The sequence below is a fragment of the Petromyzon marinus genome, chromosome 13 (assembly GCF_048934315.1).
Source record: "Petromyzon marinus isolate PM22_M1 ecotype Great Lakes invasive population chromosome 13, UKy_Petmar_22M1.pri1.0, whole genome shotgun sequence".
NCBI classification, from domain to species: domain Eukaryota; kingdom Metazoa; phylum Chordata; class Hyperoartia; order Petromyzontiformes; family Petromyzontidae; genus Petromyzon; species Petromyzon marinus.
This window is the reverse complement of record NC_133679.1, coordinates 8,227,766-8,255,110: the sequence shown is the minus strand read 5'-3', so window position 1 is coordinate 8,255,110 and position 27,345 is coordinate 8,227,766. Positions and strand designations below refer to the sequence as shown.

At 46.0% G+C, this 27,345-nt stretch overlaps 2 protein-coding genes across 4 annotated transcripts; one reads left to right on the top strand and one right to left on the bottom strand.

Annotated features, from left to right (window-relative positions):
- Positions 1-76: 76 nt before the first annotated feature.
- On the bottom strand, positions 77-18,498 carry FAN1 (FANCD2 and FANCI associated nuclease 1). Of its 3 annotated transcripts, none has more exons than XM_032953350.2 (14): positions 17,967-18,498; positions 14,165-15,525; positions 13,838-13,978; positions 13,155-13,362; positions 12,477-12,710; positions 11,100-11,231; positions 10,243-10,351; positions 8,976-9,095; positions 5,803-5,967; positions 5,346-5,547; positions 5,032-5,135; positions 3,380-3,574; positions 1,744-1,872; positions 77-1,277 (listed from the first exon to the last, which is right to left on the bottom strand). In XM_032953350.2, exons 1-14 carry the CDS (start codon positions 17,972-17,974, stop codon positions 1,137-1,139), a joined length of 3,249 nt encoding a protein of 1,082 aa, XP_032809241.2. In that variant the 5' UTR covers positions 17,975-18,498; the 3' UTR covers positions 77-1,136. The 3 variants fall into 3 exon arrangements, with proteins under 3 accessions (XP_032809241.2, XP_032809242.2, XP_075922949.1); XM_032953351.2 differs by having other exon boundaries at positions 14,165-15,522; positions 17,967-18,497; XM_076066834.1 differs by lacking the exons at positions 77-1,277; positions 1,744-1,872; positions 3,380-3,574 and having other exon boundaries at positions 4,434-5,135.
- Positions 18,499-19,071: 573 nt separating this feature from the next.
- Positions 19,072-26,506, top strand: PTAR1 (protein prenyltransferase alpha subunit repeat containing 1). Its single transcript, XM_032953345.2, has 7 exons — positions 19,072-19,244; positions 21,497-21,666; positions 21,970-22,036; positions 22,442-22,546; positions 22,740-22,959; positions 23,103-23,413; positions 23,951-26,506. The coding sequence occupies exons 1-7, from the start codon at positions 19,153-19,155 to the stop codon at positions 24,312-24,314; spliced, it is 1,329 nt and encodes a 442-aa protein (XP_032809236.2). The 5' UTR covers positions 19,072-19,152; the 3' UTR covers positions 24,315-26,506.
- Positions 26,507-27,345: the final 839 nt, after the last annotated feature.

The window sequence follows — 27,345 nt, the reverse complement described above, 5'->3', positions numbered from 1 at the left end:
AACGTGCACTGGTTTACCACATGGCTTGCGTTTTCAGTTCCAAGTTTGCCAAAAAATCAACATGACAAAGCCAGAATAATTTTAGTGCATTTACTTGGCGTATTTTTACATTCACGATTTGACAATTTTGCACTCAAAAAAAGCATAATTAGTCTGAAAGCACAGCGTGTCAAATGTGAAATTAAAGTTAGATGAACATTTAATAACCCACACAGGTTAAATTGCGCTTTAAATGTTTTGTGCACCCTGAGCTTGAATAGTAAAACACAACGGTTGCACAGTTAACACTTCTCATGGCACTGTATAAGAATATTTTTGGATGTTGTATTAAACTCCATACGAGAGGCACAAACATGCTCTCAGAGGTAGCGCATCTATTCTGAAATGTAAACCTTTGCAATTTGCAGATTATTTGTTGCTTGTTCACTGGCAGTAAAATCACTCCTGTATTATTACTCTGACCTATACGAAAGCCGAATTTCATTTTTTTTAATAAAAAAAAATGAATAAGCCAAATTAATCTTGCTGTAAAGGCAACCACGTGGAAGAAACCCATTTTATCATGTACAGGCAAGTCCTCATGATCCAGTCTAACCTGAATATAGACGCGCAAATCTACATTCAGGTGTTATTTAATCTACTTTGCACACATGTTGTGCTAAAACGTGGAATGGTGGATCATTGGTAGCTAAATGTTGATGAAGTTCCTTTATGATGGGTGTAAGCCTTTGTTCAAGGCACCGGACTTAAAAATCACCAAGGGAAACACTCCAAAGCAGAGACCACCAATGCCTCATTTCCATAGACTGCAGGAACCATGCGAACAGGCTAGCCCCAAGAGCTCGCATTCCTGCAACAGGCATGCTCATGCCACACCGATCTTAATTGGGATCAGAACCGAGTTGCCCAACCATGGAACACAGTGATTTCACGGGGTCATCACGGATGCAAAGAGTGTATTGTGATGTCACTTAGGTAAACTTCCTGGGAGGAGGTGCGAGGTGGAGCAGTGGGAGTGAGTTCATGGAACAGACATAAATAGCAGGATGGCCACAGATTGAGATATTCCTGGGTCAGCACAGGCTGGTTCCCAATACTAATGGAAACAAGGTATGAGAAATCGTCTTAAGGCCACGTTAGTTTTCCAGTCTGGCAGCCCTGGCTCCATATGCGGTGACATGGCACACTTCCACCTGTGCGCCCAGCTGCATGAGCTCATGCAGCCACAGGAGCTGCTTCTGGGACAACCGATCATTGGGCCCCTTCACCTCCACCAGCTGCACACAGGTGGGCAAGGGGAAAAGAGGAAATACAACTGTCAAGGTGGTGCTGATCCTTAAGTTGCCAGTATGTTATTCGGGTAAATAAATGTTATGACCACAGTGCTAAAACAGGTAATGTAGTGCTGTTTGTTTCTGGTCGCTTGGCATTTTGGGTCTTTGGGCCTGTACTTGGTGTCTGTGATCCAAGCAAGTGTACACATTCAGTGTAATGCATACATGAGATAGGTGGCTGGGCAGCTTGGAAGATAATACCCTGTCAGACTACTGAGCTGCCACTTGATTTTGGCTGAGCATGGATTCTGTCCACTTGTGATCAAACCGGGTTCTCAAGTTAGTTGACGCTTCTGAAGAAGCTGCCGGCATGTGGAGCAACACCCGATAACCAAAAACCATGTCGGAGAGCTTTTGGTGAACTGGTGTTGTGATACGGTGACTGCGGCTCCCAGCGAGGACCTCGCACCTTGCACTGCAGGGTCTGGCTGCTCCACACCACCAGGTCTGGGAGGCCACCACGGTTGTGTCGCAGGTTCTTGGCAAGACGCTCACAAACACCAGCCAGGAGATGCCCGCCCAGGCTCGCCACGAGGCTCTGCACAACAGTAGACCAGATGCTTAATCGGAACATGCATGAAACCACCTGTATTAATTTTGAAAGTTATGAATTTCAGTTTTGAATACAATAGAACTATAATGAAGCGATGTTTCGGTTTCCCATTGCAAATTGGCGCAACACTCGTTTCCTGATAGCTCTAGTGGTGGAAATGTCACGTGCTTATGGCAGTGACGAGACTTTCCTTGGGACAACCACTTAACTTCCACAGCAGTGCTATTTCTATCAACCCCAAAAGAATAGACGGCCGAGGTAAGCTATACCTAGCTGATGAGACTTGGAAAGTTAAAACTGGTCCAGACTTTGCCAATTTAAAGGAATGCTGCTGTAAAACATTGATCCAGAAAGCCTTTGGACTGACAGAGCCAAATGTTTTCATTTATTTTATTTGCCAATGAAACAGAAGCTTGCCTGCATCTTATGTAATTACACACAAATTGACAAGGTGGCACGTGATGATTACACGAACAAATTTGTTTTTTGTTCCTGGGTAGTAAGCGTTATTTCCTAATTGCTTTGCCTCAAAATTACAGAAAATGGCTATTATTCCCCACAAACTCTGCTTTTGTGACTGATATTTTGAAATTTACCTATATTCAATGAGAAAACGGGCAAATTTATGTTTTTTCGTTCACAAAGTCAGAAAAAAACAACATGAATAAAAATTAAAATGCATTTATACTAAAGTAACACAAAAATTACGACAAGATTTAGAAACCAAGGCGCACTACCACAGGCGGGACTGGCCACAGTGGACCGAGTTCTCTGTTGGGAGGAACAATCTCGAAAAACTACTCACTTCTAAATCTTTTGTCGTAATTTTTGTATTACTTTAGTATAAATAGATGCAAATTTTGATTCATATGTTGTTTTCTGACTTTATGTGAACGAAAAGACAAAAAAATTCCCCCGTTTTCTCATTGAAAATAGGTAAATTTCAAAATATCACTATCCTGGTCACAAAAGCAAAGTTTGTGGGGAATAATAGCCATTTTCTATACTTTGGCATAAGCAATTACAAAATGACACTTGCTACCCAGGAACTAAAATTGTGTTTCATAGTGTTATGTAATCGGCGGTTCTTCTCGTGCCAGACTTCACAGTCTCCAAAAACCTCAGTTAAGTCAATTACCCGTGGCCAGATTGTCATGTTTGCAGATGAAGCGTACGATGGTTCTAATATTCGCTGCTCCTTGCTCGTGGAGGTTCAGTAATAGTCCCTACATTACTGCAAACTTGGAAAATAAATCGATTCTACGTTTATAAACAATACGTTTCTACAGCCTAATTTACATGTTTTGCATTATCTGCATTTTCATTTTATCCGGGCTATCCCACCTCCCATTAGCCCAGATAACCGAGAGGTGATTGTACGCCTTCGCTGGTGGCGTACTATTGCACAGCTGTGAAGCCATCCTCGTGCAATGGGCTTAAGCGCACGAGAGGCCCTCCATGGGGGGGGGGGGGGCTGCTCACGACGCGTTACCGTGGCCTGGCTGAGGGTCATGAGGCGCTCCCACGAAACGAGGCCGCACGCCTCTCCCTCGTGGGCCGTCCACGCCGCCACCACGATCTCCTGCAGCTCTGCGCCCGTCGCCCCGCGTAGCTGTGCCAGCCGCTCGTCCAGCAGCTCGCGCCGGTTCTCGTAAAAGCCGTCCGTGTACAAGTCCAGTGGGAAGCCCTTTTCCGCCGCCGCGCAGAAGGAGACTTACGGTGAGTTCTCTTATCCACATGGGGCTTTACCAGCCCAGAGCACCGAGTGCTTCAGGAAATAAGTTTAGTATATTAATAATACTTTACGGAAAATAAATTATTTTTCCAAACCGATTAATCGGCAGCTATTCTGAAAGAGTAAACGCTGGGCATCCAAAATGTGGTAAACTAGCGAGCATGACGTAGTAACGATGAGTGATGACATGGTCATCAATCGCCACCCACCTCCACCTCAGTAGGCTTCTGGTAGCGTTCACATCATGTAATGTAAACATGATTCCTTGCAAAAGGTTTCAGTTTTCTCACCAAAAAAAGGGGAAAAACCCTATTATTATATTGAAGATGAATCATTGCAGTCACGAAAGCTTTAAATCGAAATGTATTATATTCTAGTACTGGCAAAGGAGGCCTCATGATGTAGATGCTTACCCCGAGCCCTCATTACTCTGATAGTGCGTTGTCTTTGAACTGTGCGCCTTTTGGCGTCATCTGGTCGAACACCGTATGAGACTCGGCTCTAAGGAAAGCTGTCTGGTGTGGACCAATCAGTTTCAAGGACAATGCATACATTATCAGAGTGTTGTTTTTTTTGTTTGCATTCTGACTGCAAGTATTGTGGTTAATGTAAACATGATTCCTTGCAAAAGGTTTCAGTTTTGTCGCCAAAAAAAAGGGGACAAACCCTATTATTATATTCTGGTAGCGTTATATACTTGTTCATAATGGCCTTGAGAACACATGATCCCATTAGCTAAAATTCCCATTTGGCCCCACCGATTCAACACTGCTCTTTGCTGTAAAAAAAACAAGTGGTGACATCACGGAAATTACACATTACATTTTTTATTATTGGAGGGTCATCATCAGCCATGGTTAAGATCAATCCATTTCTGGATGAAGGCCTCCCCAAGCGGTTGTTGGTTTTCACAGTCCTGTGATTTAACAATTCACCGGGTATCCACATGAGCTGACTTCATGGCTGCATATCCTCTCCAGCACATTCTCTTAGCTGCTACTTCCTCACTCATCTTTTCCAGCGGCCATCAGCCCTTCTAGTGGCGTGTCCTGCCCAAGCCCACTTCCTTACAGTCAATTATGTCCTAAACTTGCATGTGTTTTTTAATCCATGTCTCCCACTTTTCAGTTTTTGTAAAATAAAAGCATTGGATGCCCATATATCTGATCCATATCACTAGACGGTAATACCCGCCAATTAAAAACTCTCTTCTTTAGGCACATTGATATGTGTTTCATGATCAAGTTAAACTTTCCAAAAGCAGACCAACGTTTTTTCATCTGCCTCTTAATTTCATCATTTTGATGCCAGTCCTTTTAATAACTGTCCCAGGTGCACACATACTCTGCTGCATTTTCCACCTTGATGGATATTTGTGCAATGTGCTACTTCGACTTTGATGCTCACACCTGGTAGGGGTTGAGGAATACGTCAGGGACAGTGTCCGAGAAAATGACGTCCCACAGCAGCAGGCCAAACAGTGTGCAGAACGTGGCACCCTCGCCGTGCAGCCCTGTTCCACACACACACCACACACACGCAACGCTCGTTAGGTCTCCATTGAGAAAAGTGGACACACCGACCCTACACTCGTTGTCTCCATTGAGAGAAATGGAACTCGTTGGGTGTCCATTTATAGAAATGGATACAATCGCCAAACACTCGGTGGGTCTCCATGGAGAATAGCTTTGTTGCACTGCTTATCATGAGCGCAAGTTCACACCTTGATCAAAGTCCTGTGAGCGGTAGTGGGCGAGGGCCAGTTCCTCCACAGAGCACATGACCATGGTGGTGGTGGTGGTGGTGCCCACTCCGTCTCTGCTCCCACCCGCAGCCTCCACCTCCATGGCTTCTTCCTCTTCCTCCCGCAAGAACACCGACTTGCCCATGCCCGTCTGGGGACAGGCCTTGCCACGGATCGTCACCTGCCACGGAGCGAAGAATCAAGAGGCACAGGGCCGTCGTGTTAATTGCTCTGCGAGTCACACGCCTCAAGCTTGGGTCAGCGAATGTCCAAGCGAGATACAATTCTATAGATATGATTGAACGAATGAGAAATCATCTCTTTTACTGCTCGACAATACAACACCAGCAAAACAACAACTACCACTCTGGTGCCATGCCAAGGGAGCCAACTTGCGGAGTGCGGCAACACGGTGGCGCTGCAAGCGCGTCCTCACTTTGGGCGCCTCGTCGTACTCGACGGTGGGAAGGTCCCGCAGTAGGTGGCGCAGAGCCTTGCAGCTCGGGGATTCGCGAATACGCACGGCGCGCTGGTGCAGCGCGAGCCTCTGTCCCGTGCGCACGTACGGGTCCGTCAGCCCCCGCCGGATGGCCTCAATGGCCTGCGTGCGACAGACGGGACGGGGCAGAAGGGCTCATGTATGAGTGCGGTGGCGCAGCAGAGGCGCTTGTGCCAACAGCATGGTTTGGGGAAAATTTCAGAAAAATTGTGATATTCCATTAGCAGTGGTGCACAAGCATATCTCTGATGTGAAGTGGGGCCATTGCCCAAAATGTTACTTATATATTTTGTCCAGTGCTACTAATAAATGTTTCTTTTTTGCAGAAAAAGCTCCGTTACAGGCAAATTAGTTATTTGCATTATGCGTCAGTTATTGTCTACCTGCTCACCGGAGCGAGGAGCATTGCTCGTCTCTGTTGGTAAGGACCATTTTATAAATGTGTACAGCCCATTCATCAATAAACTGCTCAATGAGGACATCCTCAGGCATGTGCGTTTAGTGATGGTTATTTAACCACGTCTTGATCAGTGCACGTTGGTGAAGGCAGGGAGCACAGATGTGAAAAAACATAACCTTAACTTATGAACGAGTTAGGATCCAGAGGTCTGTATGGCATGTACACTAAACATGGGGAATGGCTTTAAAAGTTGTATAATTGGCTATATATGCCATTGGTTCATGTCCTGCAGATATAGATGCCACCACCACCATCTATTGCGCGGTGGTTAAACTTACGACTCTCGGTCCGAACAAGCAACTGGACATACGGACAGTTTGTTCGTATCTCTGAAAGTTTGTAAGTCGAATGTTCGTAAGTAGAGTCCCTGAGTAGAGCAGTACATTTTGGTGCACTAACCTCTACTGCCCATCGTTGGAGCTCCACAAACCCCATGACCACCTGGTCTATCCAGGGTAGTCATCCATCCAAGCACTATTCAGGTGTGATCCTGCTTGGCTTCCAAGATCTCATGACATCGAGCATATTCCAGGTGATTTGGTAAATTTATACGTAGGTTATGTTAAACACTGTAACTGAAAGTGGGCTTTGCTTTTTATTGGCTTCAGCAGAAGGCTCTTAAGTTGCAAACATTCACAGGATTATATTTTAAAATGAAAAGGTTAAAAACCACTCCCAAAAAACTGGGTTGTCCAAAATTAGAAATTGTTTCGTAAATGCTATTATTTTTGTTAAGTATGCTATCACATTGGATTCAGCAGCATTCAAAACCTCCACATGCACATTTTTATTTACATCAGCTCTACTTTGATTGTAGCAATACATTGAATCAACAAAGTGCTGATTCGTTAGATTTCCAAATTAAATTGTATTTAAAATACACCCGATGTGTAATGTCCCAATACCAAGGCGTCTGTGCCATTTCGCGACTCAACACTTTGATATTCACTTCCTGTGCAGAGTGTGTAAATAGAAACCTTTATAACTAAGAGCCCAGCGGGGAAAAAAATTGTATTTGTATTAAAGAAATCATGTTAAAGAAAACTACGAAATCATGTTAAAGAAAACTACAGCGTGTAAAACAAGCAGAAAATGAATTGGATTCTTTGCAACCACCACCACGTAACATTTGGGCATAATTTATATTTGTACTGTCAAGTTTGCCTAGAGGTAACAATACACCCAACTACCCTGTGTGGAATTGCTAAGCAATTTTTTTTTAAATTACCACTCTTACATTCCGCAACCAAGCGCTATTATACCCTTACATTTATTGAAGTGCAGCCTGCAGGTGGTTAATGAAATCTGAGACGAGAGTGTGCGGAGTGCTGACTTGCAGGGTGTGTTGTTTTTGTGTTTGTGATTTACACAAACATTGCAGGGCAGTTCCATACGAAGGTGATAACTTATCAAGGGAATGCTTCCAATGCAGGACGTATTTATAGCTGATGCCGATTGTGATGATGTGCTTTTGGATTTGTGTGTTTGCCATGCATGGGGTTTTAAAGTCAAAACTCTTTTAGTGCCTTGAGATTGATGATTATTATGGTGATGATTAATTTCCCAAGATTAAATTGTCATGAGGGGTACACAATTGTATTGTTTTATTATATTCATATTATATCCTTTTTTTTCATGTTTCAACAGGGATACCTTGCACTTTCGTCTGGTTAGGGACCAGAGCATGGACGAATGTCAAAAATGGACGAATGCTAAAGCAGAGCCTTTATTTAGCCTTGCTCGTTAAGTGTGATTATGTCAAGCTTTTCTTGCAACATATGAAAGCACAAAAATAAGTATTTTACAGTAATCACAAAAATAAGCGCAGAGTATGAATACTGTACACGTGTTTTATAATCACGAAAATAACTAAGGACACTGCAGCATTATACTGTTTTCACAAAAATAACTGTGAATTGTTTACAGTATAATCACGGAAATAAGTACAATAGTAATAATATATTAATAAAGACAAATATAAGAGATGCTCACTGAACGACTTCTATTCAAAGACTGAATGGAAAAGACGGCGCGTGGCACGAACGTCGTGGAAGGTTTGGGATGCAATCGGACTTAAGAGGAAAGCCGCGTGGACGACATTTGAAATATGGTTTTAATTGAAAACGGCCGAAAGAGCGAAGTGACGAAAGTCAAGTGGAAAAAAGTCAAGTTCTAGATTTAAAGCTTTCGTGACTGCTAGGATCCATACTCTTTGGTTCTATAGCGCTCCAGCGCTGTCCTCCAGACAGGCTCGTCCCTTCACCTGATGAAGGCCGCTTGTGTTGTGGCCGAAACGTCGTGATTTTTTGTTATTTTATTTTCACCTACGTTACTTTACCCAATAGAACCAAAGAGTAAAAGTCAAGTTATCGCTATATTGTTTATCACAGCTGTCTCACTATTGCTCATTTCTCCCATTGGCAAAAATGGAAACTACACAAATAATTTTCATAGTCATGGATTCTTAGCTGCACAATTTGATGGATGCATCACAGAGTGAGAATCATAATTAAATTCAAGAACTTGGCGCATGCATATTCAATACGAATCTGCAGGGGAGACGACCTCAAACAGGTTGCATAGTGTGACCGACAAATGATATTGAGCCAGACGAACATCGAGCATCCCTGGCGAGGTGACGCTTACGTACTTTTGGCGTGTCTTTGAGGTGGTGCTGCAGGTTCAGTGCCAGGCGGTCCCACCAGGATCCACGGCGCTGAATGCAGTACGTCTGCTGCGACAACAGCGAGTGCAGCTGCTCTACCGCCTCCTGTTAGCATGCATGCAGCACCGCAGGATTTATTTGTTTTATGTCTGTCAAACGTGCTCCCTGCAAAATCCAGAGAGACGGAGAGATCTTCATTGTAATGCCTCCCTGCTAATAGCAGCCGGGGAAAGAGATAATAAAGATACTGTTTCCAAAAATCTTGATTACCATTGCTGTTCTTGCTTAAACCACCAATGATGCTATTTGGCACTCATAGTTGCAATAGACCATCTGTTTATGTATGTTGGTCACCCACCTAAGCACTGCCCAGGCCTCATCCTGATCATGTCGGGCACATTCAAAGTTATTTGGTTATTGGCTTACACCTGTCTTCATCTTGGTTCAAATGCTGTTTCTCATTTACAGTAATAATTTCCCATGGGCTGTGTGACCTCGTGGTAAGCTGTGATTTTTGTCTGTGTACCAGCGTTCATGGAAACAAATGACAACGTTTTAGAGTAGGGGTGGAGGGCCTTTCAATTCCTGGGGGGCTGAATAGGATTTTTTTATCCGTTTTTAGCAGGTCACACACTAACACACACACCTCAGCATTATCCAGTTAACACAAAAAATAATAAGCATGTCACCTGAGCATAAAGAGGCCCTTTGCAAAAACAGTAGTGACTGAGAGTGCAACATTTAAAACAGTGTTGCTCAGTCAAATATATTCCTCTCTCGTATTCGATTCAAGTTCGAGATATTATCATGGCCAAAGCCGTTGGTGCCACCAAACCTTGCCAATGCTCTCTACCCTTTGCCAGATGGCGCAGATGCTACAACACGAGATATGCACCTCCAAGATCTCCCCCGACAGCAGCCCACGATCTGTTCTTAGGTCTTCTCCTTTGTCGCCGGACTCGTGGAGACTATTCCAATGCCTGTCTCAATAACCAGCCTTCCTCCATCCTGCTCACATCCCACCCGGCGCACCCTGGTTTGCCTGATCATATCACCAGTACTCAATTAGTGATTGAAATATATAATTTTCGGGTCAAGCACTTTGCCTGATGTGGCTTGGGGCTGTGTGAAATGAAGCTGTTGTGGGTAGTGTCCGGCCCATCCCTGTTGCAGTGTTAAGGGAGGGTGCTGTGGCTGCCGCCTCAGTGGGACCTCTGGGGAGACGGTGGGGTTCACATACACACACACACACCGGGTAGAGCTGCAGTCGCTGCAGGATCTCCACCCCACGTGACATCATGCGTGTGTAGGCCCAGCCGGCCGACATGCAGCGCAGGTGCAAGGGCAGCGCCTCCTCGTGACTGCCGCCCACAGAAATGAGAACAAGCGTCTAAGCGAACGCAAAATGGAAATCAGGGGAGCCGATTAAACGGCTCCCGAAAGAGAAGCCGCGTAGCAACTTTGGCGGTTGTGTTTTGTGCAGGGGACACATTTACATGGGGGAAACATAAAACCAGTTCCAAATTACAGCTCTTGCAAGGGATGCAGTAGTTCGCAAAGACATGAAAACCATTTGACAGAGAATATTACTGCGATATCAGCAACAATGCATCGAATATTATTGATTATATCACGAATGATATGTGCACCGAATCACGCGAGGGAGAATCAATTACTGACGATTTATACAAAATTGAATGGGAATTTTCTTGCTATATTTAGACAACAGTGGTGGCTTGGGGAGGATTTCATCTCGAAGTTGATTGACCATGGATGATGATGATAATATTGAGGTTAATAGACCACACAAAAGTGTACGAACGTGACAACAATTTTTTTTAAATATAAAATACATGAGACAAAAAACAATCAGTTAATAATTTTAATCAAGATCTGGAATCGTAACCCAGTGACTCACTGGTGGTGAAAATAGGGTAAGCAGCACTCGCAACGTCTAACCCTAAAGAGTAGTTTTTAAGAGCATTGTTCAGTGGAGGGCGAATTAGACGTGATGATGATTTGGATATACGTTTGTGAACCGGGGATCTGGCAGTTGCTCATCCCCGCGGGCAAAACTCAGCTGCCAGTCGGCCGGCATTGGCACCCTACCTGAAATCCAAGCTCCGTTTCATCTCGTCCCAGATGGCACGGGCGGTGCGGTACAGGCTGCACGCATCCTCCAGTTTGTTGCTGCTCATCGCTTGATCCATCTCACTGAGGCTATGCGAGGCGGCCTCATACCTGTGACCAGGGGCAACGGCCACATAAGAGAGAAAGAGCGGCAGCACGTGTGATAGGTTCTGATGCAGCAAGGGCAATGGAGCCACACGCAGACTGGCATGGCTTTACTCGAGGGCCTCCCAACATCGTGCGCGTCGTGGGGATCATTTGATCGCTTCTACACTGGTTAGTGCAGGTTGGCAAAGGCAGACAGAAAATGTGGGACCACATAAATATTAAACAATAAATATTGCACTCTCCTCTGCTCTCTACTGCCCACCACATAATCCTGCAGCTCTATGGCCACCTGTTATAAGCATGGTGGTCACCCTTTATTCCCAGACAAATGAGGGGTGTGCTTAAAAACTTGATGACCCACAAAATTCCATTGTCTGAAAACTAGGCTTTGTTCAGAGTAGGCAGGTTAAGTGGATGTAAAAAGTTAATTTTACAGCCAGATTTGTGAAGATGATATAATAAAAATGAGGCTCGATCGAAAGGGGATTGTAAATTCTGCCAATGAGGCTGGTTCGGGGTATTTAATGTAAATGATCAAGTTTTTCCAGGACGAACCTCTAATAATGCAGCCTGCATACTCGGCCTGCTGATCACACTAATCTGCTTTCACAGTGGATTGGTGATCATTGCAATTAATAATAACTTACACGTAAAAAGCGCATTTCATGCAGAGGTCGCAAGGCGATGCACAGCACTAAAAGCAAGTAACTCACGCAATTCTAAAACCTAATATAAGCACACAGGCTCACGTAACAAATTAATCAGGAGAAAAGGCCTTTAAGAAAATGCCATTGATTACCATTATCAATGCCATTTTCTTAATCAATGCCATTAACACTACCATGCCTCGTTATGGCTTCCTTCTGCTCGATCTTAAAGCTACTGCATGGTCAACAACTGATCTCTGATTAAACAAGACACCATAATTCCATTCAATAACCAAATCCCCTTTATTCTTGGTTCTTTCGGTAAAGTCACGTAGAAGGGAAACAATAAAATAATAAAAATATAATTTATTATTTTAAAGAACAAAGAATATGAATCCCTGGAGTCACGAAAGCTTTAAATCATTTTTATTTTGTTTCCCTTCTACGTGACTTTACCGAAAGAACCAAGAATATGAATCCCTGCAGTCACGAAAGCTTTAAATCAAAAATCAAATCCCCTTTGTTTTGTTTTAACTCTCGAGATTTTGTGGTGTTTAGCATAGCAATAATAATACATTGACCGACTATGACCGAGCCGTACCTGAGGAGGGCGTCGCGGCTGGGGAAGATGTGGGTCTGGCGGCGCACGGTGTACGCCGGGAAGCGCAGACGCGCCATGCCGACCATGAGCACGGTGAGAAGCGAGCCCTGGCCGCCGCTCGCCGCGTCCTCCTCGTCCGGGGACTCGGCCGGCGAGAAGAGGAGCATCGCGCGCGAGAACACGGCCCGCAGGGCCCGGCGCACACGCACGCAGCGGCCCAGCCGCTCGCGGGCCCTGGCGATCGCACACAAGGCACGCAACGCGTGAGAACGACGCTCGCTCGCCCAAAAACAATCACAGTTTGGGTTTTGTGCAATCGTCTAAATGCAACTGCATCTCAAGACGCTGCACAACAAGTAGAACAAGCGTGCACATGTGGGTGAAATGGAGGAGTTCATATTTTTTAAAGGAAGGTGTGTGATTGGATCTGTTTTGGGGGCAAGGAGGGCCTGGGACGAGGCTAATGACACATTCAGTGCGTGTGACGTCAATCAGTACGGAATCTACACATGTGACTCGACTCCTTTTCTTTTGCGTGTGACATCAGCGGCACGGTTCGGCTTCTGCTGTAGCAAAACAACCTGGCACCTCCCGAACCGTGCCAATCTGGCTCAGCATAGCCCCGGCACGGGTCCGTTGTAAAATGTTAGAGTGGTGAGCCGTTGTTGGGGCAGGAACCTGCGCAGAACGGCCGGGTTGGCGTCCGTGCCACGTGCACCCATGAGGCTGAGGACGGAGCGCTGGTGTGCGAGTCGTGCTAATGCCTCCACCAGCTGCTGTCTGTGGACGCCACCGGCGACGGGAACGTGAAAGGACCGCGCCACCAACCTCAACTCAGGTGCCGGCAGCACGGACAGAGCTTCACTTACGTCCGTCAGCTCAGATTCTGTCAAACAGGATAAAAAAAATAACAATTAATTTCGGTGCTCAGTCATGAATTATTATTGCACCAATGATTGCCTAGCGGCAGAATCATCATTATTAGCCATGATCTACCCACTTCTAGATGTAAACCTCCCTAAGTTGTTGCTAACCCAAATTGCCATGCAATGCAACAATCCATTTAAGAGTAGGCCACGTGTGCCAGCGTCATGGTCCATTTTAGAAAAAAATACTCACAAATTACTTAATTGGGTATAACCACATTGCAACATTACTACCTACTGGCAGATTATACATCTGTGAAACACAGCGCCCTCACCATAACCTTGCCGCAATTAGAATGATGCAGTACAATTTGTACTTAAGTCTTGTCAACTATTATTATGAAGCACACTGCATTCTCTATGAATTAATCTGAATGCCACATGGCTCGGTCATGTGTGGTCTGGACGCAGGATCCTGGTTTGCAGGACACTGACCGGACTGCAGGAGCTCCGAGCTTATCAGCTCGTCCAGGGCAGCCGTAAGGTCGGCCGCGATGCGCGTGTACTTCAGTGTAACCGTGGGCAGCCAGCGCACCTTCCTCTGGAACAGACGCACGTACAACGTCTGGGCAGCTTCTGCAACAACAAAGATCCCCCGTATAGCCTTAAAGAACTAGGTTGTTACAAACTGTACCATATAGCACAATCACGAAGCTGCAATAACAATCTTGCGGAAGCACCCAATCACATTATTTAAAATATTTCCCGAGATTTACCCAAGAAAACGATCAACGTCGCGTATGACGCAGGGCGCTACGACACCTGAGAGGGAATGGAATTTGCCGATGATGGCCATGTCTTCGTTGTTGAAGAGCACCCGGTCGTGTTCGTGTCTCATCACGGTGCGGAGCACCGTCAGGAAGTTCTCGAGGTATAAATCGGGGCGCCCATCCCCCACGTCTGCAGACACACCGTCGTCCTCGCTGTCATCCTCACCCAGCTCGCCCTCCTCAGGCTCCTCCTCTCCCCACGTGTGGGCTGCCTTCTCAGCGGACGGCCGAGATCGACGTTCATTCGATGTCCGATTCGCTTTATTGCCATTGGTGTCCTTGGGCAAGTTTGTGACGCCGGGCCCGCTTTCACGAGACACTCGCGATGCCTCCGTACCCAAAGGAGCTGTTGCCGAAGGCCGCTTCCTCAAAGAGGGTGCGCGTTCTAATTTGCAATCATCAGCGATGCCCTTGTTATTTGTCACTTGCATAATCTTGGCTGCCGAGCCTGCCTCTTCTCTCCCACTTACTTGTTTTGTCTCTGAATTTTGCAGTGGCTCCCTAAGCTCGTCGGGCTCGGACGCATCTTTTCCAGGTATAATAGCTAGCGAGCCACGAGCAGTCACTTCTTTACCCTTAGGAGGCAGTGTTTCTTTGAAGTAATTGATCGTCTTCCTTGTACTACGTCTCAGTTTGGACGACTGCTTCAGTCTTTTGCATTCACGGTCCGATGCCGTCAAGTCAATGCAGGCATCTTCGGGGTCACTTTTTTTTCCAGATCCCAGGGATTGCTCCCTATGGCATGAAACTGTCACCTTCACGTTTTCTTTCTGTGATCCACTGGGCTGACCTCCAGGCTCCACCTCAGTCTCTCCCGTCCATTTGCCAGCATCAACATCTCCATCACCGTCAAACAGCCTTATACAAACACCTATTTTCGACGAGCTTCCACTTCTCAGGAATGTCCGAGACAGCTTGGAGGACAGATTCCTCCTATGGGCAGCTCCTTGGCTCTCTTCTCTCTCGTGCCCAGCCTCCGTCCGCTTGAAGTATGGACTCATGTGTGGCTTGGCAGCAAGTGGCACCGTGGGTGTTTCCTGCACGCTGCCATTGCCTCGTTCTGCGGTTCCAGGCTTCTTGTGCGTCTCAAATCTGCAGGACTCCAAATTCGGATCCTGTAACTCATCATCCTCATGTCTTGGGTGATTCGGCGACCTTGCCACAGCATGGTTATCATTCCTGGCTCGCTTGGTCACCTGTCCAGTGCTTTCCCCACCGTTTCCCCCGCTGTTGGGGCTTTGTTCAGAACCCAAGGCCTGGCACAACTGCTTGGGAGGCGAGCGGGGTCGGAAGAAGGCGAGTATGGATCCAGCCTGTGACGAAGTTCCAGCGGCTTTGCGCTTCTTGCCTCTGCTGAGCGACATCAGCAATTACAGTAAGGTCAATATGTGCAATCGCCACTAGATTGCACGTTTTTTCTTATGTACTCGTCACAAACCCACAGGGCTGCTAGGTGGTCAGATGGTACAATAGCAATTTAGTGAATTAAGCCACCTGTACATCCATATGAGCATAATCTCCTTATATGCATTGCTTTATCCAGATTATCTCCAGATTGCAGTATAGTAGACCAGTGTGTCAACGGAAGACTGTGTATACAGTATACACTAAACTTTTACATGTAAAATAAGGCACTTTTACATGTAAAATAAGGCAGCAGGGAAATCCTTACATCCCTTTTAACCGGATGAAAATCCTGGCCCAAAAATCTATTGACAGTACTAGAATGTATTGACTTTATTACGTCTAAAGAGTGCCGAGTCGACTCCCTTGTCCACCCAATGGCTAAAGGTGCATGCTGTTTAGATCACATATATGTATGCATGTTATTCTGTAAAAAGCATACCACGTGTAAAGGAGAATTCTAACGGTATCAAGTGTGTTCAAACTAGTAACTGAACTAAAAACTATTTTTATTTTACCAGGCAAGGCTCACTGAGCTATGCTGTAAAGCTCTTTTTCAGAAGCGACCTGGCCACGAGTGACAGCTCAACCAAGTGGCTTATTTCGTGGACATTTAGAGAAGCCAAATACTCTAAACGCATATTTCTAAATGAGGAGGGAAAAACAGAAGGACCCGGAGAAAATTCCACGCAACCACGGGGAGAGAGACATGCAAACTCGAAATATACAGCAGGCATCAGGGTCGGGATCGAGCCCAAGACCTCCTGTATACCTGGCGTGGTCGTTAACATCTCACCACCGTGACGCCCCAAAACCCATCTAGCAGCGTTGTTGTCATTCGTAAAGGGGTTTTCTTAACGACGTGCGAGTTATAGGAGAAGGGGGGGGGCTATTCGACCATACTTCACCACGGTGACTGCAGAATGAATAACCCAAGCGCATCCAAGAAGCTTCGAAGTAAAGCGCAGCAATGGCATTTGTTTCGCCGCTCATAACGTGGCCCAGAAGCCCAATGACAATCCTCAGTTTAACACGTAGGCTTTCACGACCAGCATTATCCGTAATAAAGGGGTTATTTTTTTGTCGTTGACGACAGATTTATATTTACGCGATCTAACCCCCCCCCGCCGCCCCCCTTTGTTATGGACTACGATGACACCGTTTGTGTCACTGCCATCCCATACCTGTCAACACCTTATCAGTGCCCCTACCTTATTACAGACCAATTCAGACCTTACTGATCACCCCGTGCCCCTTATAAATCTCAACGTTCATCCCTACTACAAAGTCCCATCACAAGGGAGAAACACAAACAAATCGAGACCAAAACAAAGTTTTTGCCCGTATTGAAACGGCTGTACGTGCCGTATGGACCTGAAAACTCAATTTCCCTGCACAATACGGGGTAAACGGTATGGGTCGACAGGGTATGGGTTGACAGGGTATGGGGTATGGGTTGACAGGGTATGGGTTGACAGGGTATGGGTTGACAGGGTATGGGTTGACAGGGTATGGTGAACAGGGTATGGAGTGACAGGGTATGGGTTGACAGGGTACGGGGTGACAGGGTATGGGTTGACAGGCTATGGGTTGACAGGGTATGGGGTGACAGGGTATGGGTTGACAGGGTATGGGTTGACAGGGTATGGGTTGACAGGGTATGGGTTGACAGGGTATGAGTTGACAGGGTATGGGTTGACAGGGTATGGGGTGACAGGGTATGGGTTGACAGGGTATGGGTTGACAGGGTATGGGTTGACAGGGTATGGGGTGACAGGGTATGGGTTGACAGGGTATGGGTTGACAGGGTATGGGGTGACAGGGTATGGGTTGACAGGGTATGGGTTGACAGGGTATGGGGTGACAGGGTATGGGGTGACAGGGTATGGGGTGACAGGGTATGGGTTGACAGGGTATGGGTTGACAGGGTATGGGGTGACAGGGTATGGGTTGACAGGGTATGGGTTGACAGGGTATGGGTTGACAGGGTATGGGGTGACAGGGTATGGCTTGACAGGGTATGGGGTGACAGGGTATGGGTTGACAGGGTACGGGGTGACAGGGTATGGGTTGACAGGGTATGGGGTGACAGGGTACGGGGTGACAGGGTATGGGTTGACAGGGTATGGGTTGACAGGGTATGGGTTGACAGGGTATGGGGTATGGGTTGACAGGGTATGGGTTGACAGGGTATGGGTTGACAGGGTATGGGGTGACAGGGTACGGGGTGACAGGGTATGGGTTGACAGGGTATGGGGTGACAGGGTATGGGTTGACAGGGTATGCGAGGCAGGAGTGCGTGGGCCGGTGGTTTGCTGGCACTACAGATGTGAAAAACAACAATACCCCTTGCTCAATACAAACTTAGCGCTTTTAACCCGGCAGCGTACTTTGGCATCGCCGTGTCTGGCCGAGAAGGCGCGGGGATCCCAACTCCAGCTGCTGGCGAGGTCACGGACAGCTGATGATGATGATGGTTCTCTTGTTCATTGGCGCGTGCCCATCATTGATTGCGGCGTGCTGATGATGAGTGACATGCTGATCGCGGCATGAGCGCTGATCGGTGATGTACTCGCAGTCTGCTTGCGTCGTATTACAGCGCGTGTTGCTGATTATTATTGATCAGTACTTATGATTGATTGACGCGTGCCGCTGATGATACATAGCAGTGCTGATGATGATACAGAGCAGTGCTGATGATGAGACAGGGCAGTGCTGATGATGAGACAGAGTGCTGATGATGAAACAGAGCAGTGCTGATGATGATGATGAGACAGAGTGCTGATGATGAGACAGAGTGCTGATGATGATGAGACAGGGCGGTGCTGCGTACGACTGCTTCTGATACTACCGGTAAAATTTTGGCGCGCGTTCACGTCGCGCGCTGATGATGCCACGTGCCGCTGCTGGCGATGACGTCATGTCACCCCCCCCTCCACCACCACGCCCCCACCCCCGCCCACAGCGGAGACGTCACCAGCAGCGTCAAGAGCTCGAGTGAGTGGTACTGCGCTGGTATCGCCCTCCTTCATGTTTAAACAAGTCAGAATTGAAAAATGTACATAAATGTATATTTTTAGAACTGGAGAAATCCGATGAGCTATAAAGATATTTTTCACAGATGTCCAGTAGGCGCACGGGGTCAGAACGTTACAACGACAAACAATGCGAAAACAAATTTTTATTTAAAGCTTTCGTGACTGCAGGGATTCATATTGAAAACACGTTTAGGAGTATATGAAAGGTAAAAAAAACATCACTTAAACATAAAGTAAATACATATTCTGATTCACTCACAAAATATTATTTCATTGAGACCCCGCCCACTCATATGAGACCACGCCTACTCTGCTTGGGCCCCGCCCGCTATACTTGAGGGCCCCGCCCACTATCCTTGTGCCCCCGCTCACTTCGCCGAAGAGTCCCCCCCCGGCCCACTTTACATAATCCCCGCCCACTCGGACGAAGGGGCCCCGCCTATATTTTGACGAGACCACGCCCATCCCCGCCCCCCCTCCCCGCCCACTTGCGGTGACGTCACGGCCCGGCGGTTCGCTTCACGAGCGGCCTGTGAAGATGGCGGGGGCGGAGGAGGAGGCGGAGGCGCGCGACTTGGTGCGGAGAATCCTCAAAGACATCGGCAACGCTTTCCGCAAGAACCCGGCCATGTGCGCCTCTCGCCCGCGCCTCCCCCCCCCACTCTTAATCGCGCGCGCGGTCGCTGTTGATGTCGCGTGGTGGGGTCGTTAGTGGTGTTTGTGATGATAGGGTCTGGGTTTGTATCGATTCCCTGTGATCGGGTAGTTGTTAGCCGACGAGAATCGATTCGTACGACTCCTTTTTTACGTTGCTTGGTTCGTGTTTCGATAAGAGTTTTGTCGCTTTGTGTATGTTGCGCTCTGGTAATTGTGGTTGGCGCAGTACGTGAAGAGCGTTTAACCACCGTGGATTGTGCGTTTATTTCGAATGCAATGTTGTGTAAAAAAAATCGATTCCTATTGTGGGGCACTCGCGAGGATTGGAATCGACGCTCTTAGGCGTGGGCGCCTCATCTCCTTGGGTCGTGTCCACAGTTATTTTTAATCTTTGTTTTAATTATGTTATTGTTACGTAACTCGCCTTGTGTCTGGTTTCATTCGTACGTGTATTCTGTGCTGCGATGCTGCGTCTGACTTTGCATTGTCGCAGCGTGGATGAGGGGGGGAAACGTCTTGTCCGCGAATATGAGAATATTTATGCCGGAGGAATCCGATGAGCCGTGAAGCTCTTTTCCGCAGTTAGATGGGCCTGAGACTGGTGACGGATTTGCGGTCAATAGAGAGGTCGCCCACCGTGGAAATGTGATAACGAGACCGAAGAGCCATTCGCGACAGCGTAGCAAAGGGGAAAGCCTTAATCCAGCAGATTTCATTATAAATTGGGCCTGCCATGAGAACGTGGAATTCCATCGCAGGTGTAGGCCCTCCGGCTCGAGTAGGACTAAAATTTAACATTACAACTTGAAATGGTTGTATAGTTAACACTGCCAACGCTGTCTTACTCAGGTCGGATGGGTGAATGCACGAACTTATCGCCTAACGTGGGGGCACGCGACCCTCTAAATGGGCCCGTGTCATGTCATTTAAAATTTAGGTTCACGTTAATTGTTTAACCAGGTGAGAATTAAAGAGACAAGGGCTCATTAGTAAGAGTGACATATTGGGTAGGGACTTAGAGAAATCCGGTTCAATTGATCAAAGGTTTCCGCAGAGCTGTTGCTTGGTATTCTCGACAAACGCATTTTGAGAAGCATTACAGAAAACCGTTCATATCCGTGGGTTTTGTGGTTAAACATTTATTCTTATTTTACAAGTAAACACATTGGTGCCGCCAAGTAGTTTTTTTCTCGACTCGGAAATAATCGCACTGTGCTTACACTCGCTACCGTAAATGTAATTTTGGCCATGTCACGTGATGTGTTAGGGCTTAAATGAATAGCGCATCAGTAGCCGATTGTGTTGCCATTGCCCATGTCATTTAGGTCATATGCCATGGAGTTTTTATTTTAAACACTGCATCTACATGTTATGTAGAAGGCACAACTGCTCAAAGATGTCATCCAGTGTTGTAAACTCTACGTATGTTTAAAAAATATTTTCGATAAATAACCCCATAATTTGTAAGAACTAAGAGGCATTACGTGATTTAACGCATGTTTTGAGTTTTATAGACCTGCTGAGATGTGTATATCTTGTTTACAGGGATGTCAATCCCCACAGGGAAAATCGTTTTTGCTAATTAGCCGTTGCTAGTAATTTCTGATTCAGCAAATTTGGTCCATGGTTGTGTCAGAGGTGGTATTTATTTTTATTGAATATACTTGAGTCAGTAAAGGACGAATTAGTTGTATATTGCAATTGTCAGTCAAGGGTGGGTGTTGATAACACGTTAATTTGTGGGAATTGTGGACACTTACAAAGCAGGGTTTCTAAATTCTCCATTTATATTTAAAGTAACATGTCTATTACATGTCTGCATGTGATGATAAAAATTAAGGAATGTTTTGGCATGTTTTTATTTTCTCATTCCTTCCATTATCCTAAAAGTAAAATTTTCAAACAGGTAGTATACATTATAAATAATAGATTATTACACCCGCAATTTGATTCTTTTATTTTAGGCTTATGAACATTTTTTTACAGATAAATATTTACATGTCTCGTAGCCGAGGCAGCGTGGTAACATCGGACTGGTAAAACATTTGCTAGCCTTAATAGGTGCTCACTAACAGCACAGTTTACAACACTAAAACATGTGTAGGGGTGCCTGCATGTGACATTCTGATATGGAGCATTCCCAACATGAAATATGTTTCACCGCCCTTTCTGTGCTTGTGTGTGATTCCTCGTATTTTTCTCCGACGCCACCACCGCCACTCCAGTGATGAGATTGGCGTGATCCCCGTTTCGGAGGCTCGCTACAACCGCAGCCCCGTCGTGCTGGTGGACAGCAAGCTGGGACTGGAGAGCTGGTGCATTAAGCTCTTGGTGCCCCACGTGCACGTGCAACTTGTGCACTTCCGTCAGCGCAAGATTTGGCCAGATCAAGACGGTGAGCAGCATTTCCCATGCTCAGCCGTGGAGCTTTTCACTGATGTTATTGATTTCCATATGCTGTTGTAAGCCGTTTTTGTTGAGCAATTGCAAACAGCTGGATTTGCCTCGGTGAATGTATGTATGTTGAACTTCTTTTGCACCGTATATAGCCAACCGTGCTCATCGGAGTTGCGGAGTGTGGCTCTCACAGATTCCCTTGTATAGGCATTTTCCCCCAACTCTAATATACGTTTCGTTTTCACCATTTTCTCTGTTGGGCTGCTCATGATGCTTACATCTTCCTATTTATCCTCCGTAGGCCTTGCTGAACTGACTCACACACTGCTGCTTCTTAATCCTGACTGCACTACAGCATGGAATGTACGGTGAGGACACTCAGTGATAGCCAATCAATGAATGTGTAATAGACAGTTATTGTGAGCTTCAGACTGATTTGCTTTTTATTGTAAGACAGCACAGTTTTATGTGCACTCAAACATTTTTGTGATGTGTGCCATAATGTTTTAAAAGGTGCAAAATGTTAGTAATATTTTATAGGAAGGAATATATTGGAATTTAAATAATGTCAAGATGAAATGGAAAATACTTTTTAGTAATTGGGCTAAGACGAGTGATGTTATGGACTTTTAGCCGCACTGAACATGTACAGTCTTGATAGTCATTCCAGGCACAGCCGTGTAATTTTTTCCCCATAGTAATGCCTTGCCTTTGGTGTAATGCTCCCCTTGTGATGCATATGTCTAATTCAACCCCACATACTGTATTTTCAGAAAGGAACTCATCGCCGCCAATCTCTTGGAGCCCAGGAAGGATCTTCGTCTGGGCAGCCTGGCCCTCACCAAATTCCCAAAGAGCCCGGAGACCTGGATACACAGGTTAGCCGTGCTTACATTGATCAGTGAACGTCAGACGGCACATATCCGTTTACAGTCGATGTGTAAACTCAAGCATCTTAACCGCTGCTTGGAAATACCAATCCAAACCGCCTTATCCTTTCTTGCATGCTGCCGGTGTGCGTCGACAGCTGCCGCGCCTCACTACGCTGCATTGTTACAATTCTCCCGGCAGGCGATGGGTATTACAGAGATTGCTGAACTCTCAGGAGCGGGCACGAGCATCTGCAGATGATGGCGATGAGTGTGCGGCGGCGCGAGCGGAGGCTGTGTGGCACTTGGTGCAGGGGGAGATGAGCGTGTGCCGCGCTGCCGCTGAGCGCTACCCTAGCAACTACAACGCCTGGTCCCACCGAATATGGGTCCTGCAGAATGTGGCTCGCTGCAGTGTAAAGGTAGGAGCCGTGCACCTCTTGCACACTTTTAGCACTTGTGGCAAATAGAACTTGGCATATTATCAAACAATCACTCTGCTCGGCAACAATCATTTTCATTGTAAAAATATTCCGTGAACTTTGCTCCATTTGTAACTGAGCAGGCGCTGCTCGCTGAGCTCGCTGCCACCGAGCCCTGGGTACGGACGCACGTCTCGGATCACAGCGGCTTTCACTACAGGCAGTTCCTGCTGAACTCGCTGGCCACCGCCACCTCCAGCGCCGCGGACCCCACCCGTGTGAGCCCCTTGTCAGAGACGGCGCAGCAGGACGGCGAGGGCCCAGGGGCCGCCCTGGCAGAATCTGGTCCACAAAGCGACACGGTGGCCCTGACGACGCTGCTCCATCGAGAATTCGACCTCTGCACCGACCTCATCCTTGCTTACCCTGGCCATGAGACGCTGTGGTCTCACAGGTACTTTAGGGAGTTCCTTAGAACAGGGTCCTTTATTGAATATCTACACGCTCACAATTGATGTGCATTACTGGTAGATGAGGGCCTTCCCATGCTATGTGGGTCTTTTTGACGATACTCCATCCTGCTGTCTGTGTGTAATGTATTTGGAAGCGTGGAGTGTAGTACAGCAAGGGTTGTTATTGCAGCAGTCCCCTCTCCTGTCCACCACATAACCCAGCCCTGTGAACACCATTGTGTTTGGTGATCGCCCATTTGAGCGCAACCCTGCATAGAAATATGACTATCGGCTCATTCTAGGCAATTTTTTCTTCACAGTAGACGTGAATTGATTTAAGTAAAAGACAAGTCGGTTGTTACACTACTGCGTAAGGGTTGCACTGTGTAGTTCTGCGATGTGTTATCAGGTCGTACTGTGTATTTCGCCAAGACGTCTGACGTTTTGTTCCACGTGCCAAGAGCTTCAAGACTTTTGACGCTACATGACATGAACGTAGCTTACCCACTGTTGATGTGCTACGTATTTTTTGTTTGCAGGAGGTTCTTGTATCATCTGTGGCACCGGAATGACGGCAAGGGTGGGTCGTCTAGCCCCAGCGGTACGCGGGTGCCGGATAAAACACGGGGCACTCAACACGAAGGCACCGGCAGCCACAGTGAAAACGCCAAGGATGGCGATGGCAGCGGCAGTGTGGCAAACGGCGGGTCGCCAAGCGCTTCGCACACTCGCGGGCGCGCCAATGGGCAGGGCTCGAAGCGTCTGAAGGCCGAGCCGAGGCCGTACAGCTTGCAGGACGAGGTGTCGTTTGCGGCGCGGGCCCTGGCGGAGTCGCCGGGCTCGCTGCAGGCTCGCTCTGCTGCTGCTTACACCAGGTGGCTCGAGTCTGTCGGCGAGCAGTAATCCTTACAGTCCCGTGCGGGAACTGGGGTTTAAACTGGCTGCTGAGTAGAAAGAAACACCACGATCCTAAACAGAATGTAAAAAATACGGTACACAACCATATTTTCAGTACCCGCAGTGCACTTTGTTTTTTACAGGATATGATATAATGTGGCACAGCTTCCATTTTAACGTTGTTACACGTCCGTATTAATATCAGGTCAGTTGGGCACATTTTTAACTCCATCTGTGTGCCGCAGATACATTTCATCAGCACTTTTTGCATGTGGTTTGTTACTCCTTATTACCCCAATTGGGCCTATTTCTGAATGTTGAAGTTATTCAAAATACCACGATGTATAGTATTGTACTATCCAGAATATTGTGCTTCGTGTTAAAATTAATTATTTACAGGTTTAGGTTTAAATACGCACAGCGTCATGTTTTCACGTAAAGTTAGTTTTATGTTTACATAACAAGTGTACGTGCTATGGGAGTGTGTGGTGTGCCGTTAGTGCAGCTGTGAGATTTTAAAATCTCATCTCCGGTAAATGAGATTAGGAGAGATTAATGCCCACTCAGGAGTGGCAAGCCAGCATCTCTTGAGACCCTTTATTCAAGTCCTGGGTTACCATCTTTGATTAAAAAAAAAGGTAAAAACATTTAATAGCATCAGCGCATCCTTTTAACGAATGTGCAACATCTAATTAAAATTGGTAATTGCACTTGAATCGGCTGTACGATCAGGATATATTAATTTGCAAAAGGAGTACCCATACTGATGAGCACAACTGTAGAACACTGAGCAGTTGATGCAATTAAATGGCATTGGGGGATATGCTCTCGTGTTTTCGATTTGTATTGATGTCTCCATCGACAAATTTGACCTGCTATAGCTCTTAATGGGGACAGATTTACTTGGTTCTCAATCAAAGAAACATCCAACCGAACAACTTTGGTTTAATTCTTTCATGTTTTATTTTAATTGGAGGATGTGGTTCGTGTTGGAAGATTATAATAGACAACTGTCAGAAGTCTGTCAGAATATGCAAAAGAGGTGTCAGGAGTTCATTTATTTTTTTGTTGCATGGCCGTGGAAAGTGAGATTGGGCAGTTCGACCCAATAGTGGAGTTTAGCTACCTCCTTGGACTGTCTTCCTGTGTTCGTGATTCAAGACATTACTGTCAAGGAAATAAATGCACACTTTAGTAGTTGTGAACTATTGTATATGTAGCTTAACCTCAGCAAGTCTAACAATAGTCACTTACGGGTGGCCTGTTTGTACAATTTCAAATCGTTGGATTTAGTTCTTCATTGACCATGCGCATATTTAAGAAGATATCATTCAAATCTGGACTTAATTATATTGTCATGATATTAACATAGTTTGGTCCAGGCTATTTGACACGTGCAAATGTGTGTACTTTTATGAAATCGTGTTCCATGTTTGAAGACCATGCCGTACAGGCAGCAATGTCTGATGGGGCTTTTGAAAGGGCTGCCTAAAATCAACACTTGCAAATGTAAAATTACCTGCTATTGGTAAATAGGTCATGGTTAGTGAAGAACATCCTCGGAAGGCTTCAATGCTTACCAGATCTGAAATGTGGAGCCTGTCACATGCAACATTTTCCTGTTTGTCACAAGTGTTTGCTCGCATTCTTCATTTACAAAACATTTCTTGTTAGAGCAGCATTGAAATGCACGTATTACATTACAATTATGCCCATCAACCATTTTGCCTGCTAGACGTTCTGACATAAACGTGCCGTTGCTGCATCAATACCCGGAATAGATAACCGTAGGACTGCTGAAGATACCGCACATTTGCAAAACACTTCTTTTTCATGTGTTTCCTCATGTAAAAAGTTTTTCACAACTCCCTAACGGAAGACGCAAGAGAAATGCAAGTTCACTGCAGACTATCGATGCTTACGTTTGAAATTTACCAGCTGCTGAATCTCTACTTCACTCTTAGAACCGGTATAAACTGCGATGCTGCACTCACAAGTATGGTTGGATGTGGTCCGTAGATTATTTATCATCAATAAATGTATGCAACTCTGAATCCATTGCTTTTATTGAAACCACGTCAATCACTTATACTTACATGAACACTGGCTGGAATAAAAAAAAAATACTCGTCTGTGCCTTGTTTGGCGTTAAGTAGATGCTTGTGTTAATTGTGCAGTAAAATTTACACGTCAAAATACCAAGTTGGGCACTCGTTGCTTATTTGGTGAAACAAGGTATGTCCTATTCATAAATGCAGGTAATAAAGTACACTCTATTTTTAAACCAAACACTGAACAAAGCATGTATTACTTTCAAACGTTCCCAGGTATTCGCCGTACTGATGCTGCTTGGTCGCCTTTGGGGGGGAAAAGTATTTGAATATTTGCAAATAGTACTTTTGGCGTTGGATTTTGGGCTTTGCTTTTATAAATTTGGAAGGTTTTCTGTAGGGAATATCCCTAATAGCATATCTTTCAAGTACTATATTTATATAGGGCCTTCATGAGAGCATTTACAGACGGACAGCTAACGTATTAACGCTTTCAAATATTGATGTAAAGCAAAAAATTACAGCTGTCAGAGCTGCCAATTCCAGTTATTCCACAAGGATTACTGTGCTGATATCCAATGACATGTAACGCAGTATCAATGGTTAAGGTGGTGATTTTTTGTGTGCCAAATTACTTCTAAACCTGCCAATAGCAGTGGGTGACACGGTTAATGTCGCGAATACGGGCACTGCCTTTTGTGGCTTGAAAGCGCTTTTTTCAGCTAATCTGTGTCCAGGTGTAATTTAATCAACCTGCTGATGGCTGAACCTTCATGTACTGTTTGTTTAAGCAGTCACCAGTTGGTGTCGCTGTACACAAAGAACTGCTGCAGTCCTATGTTATTCAGGGATTGATCGGTGTGACTCGATTCGTAAGTGATATTGATGCGTTAAACCCACACGTGATAATTCGCCAGGAGGGCAAAGCAATCCAATGAGTGTAACCTGTTGCCAACCGCCGGTTGTCCAAACGTGTCCGAATTCCA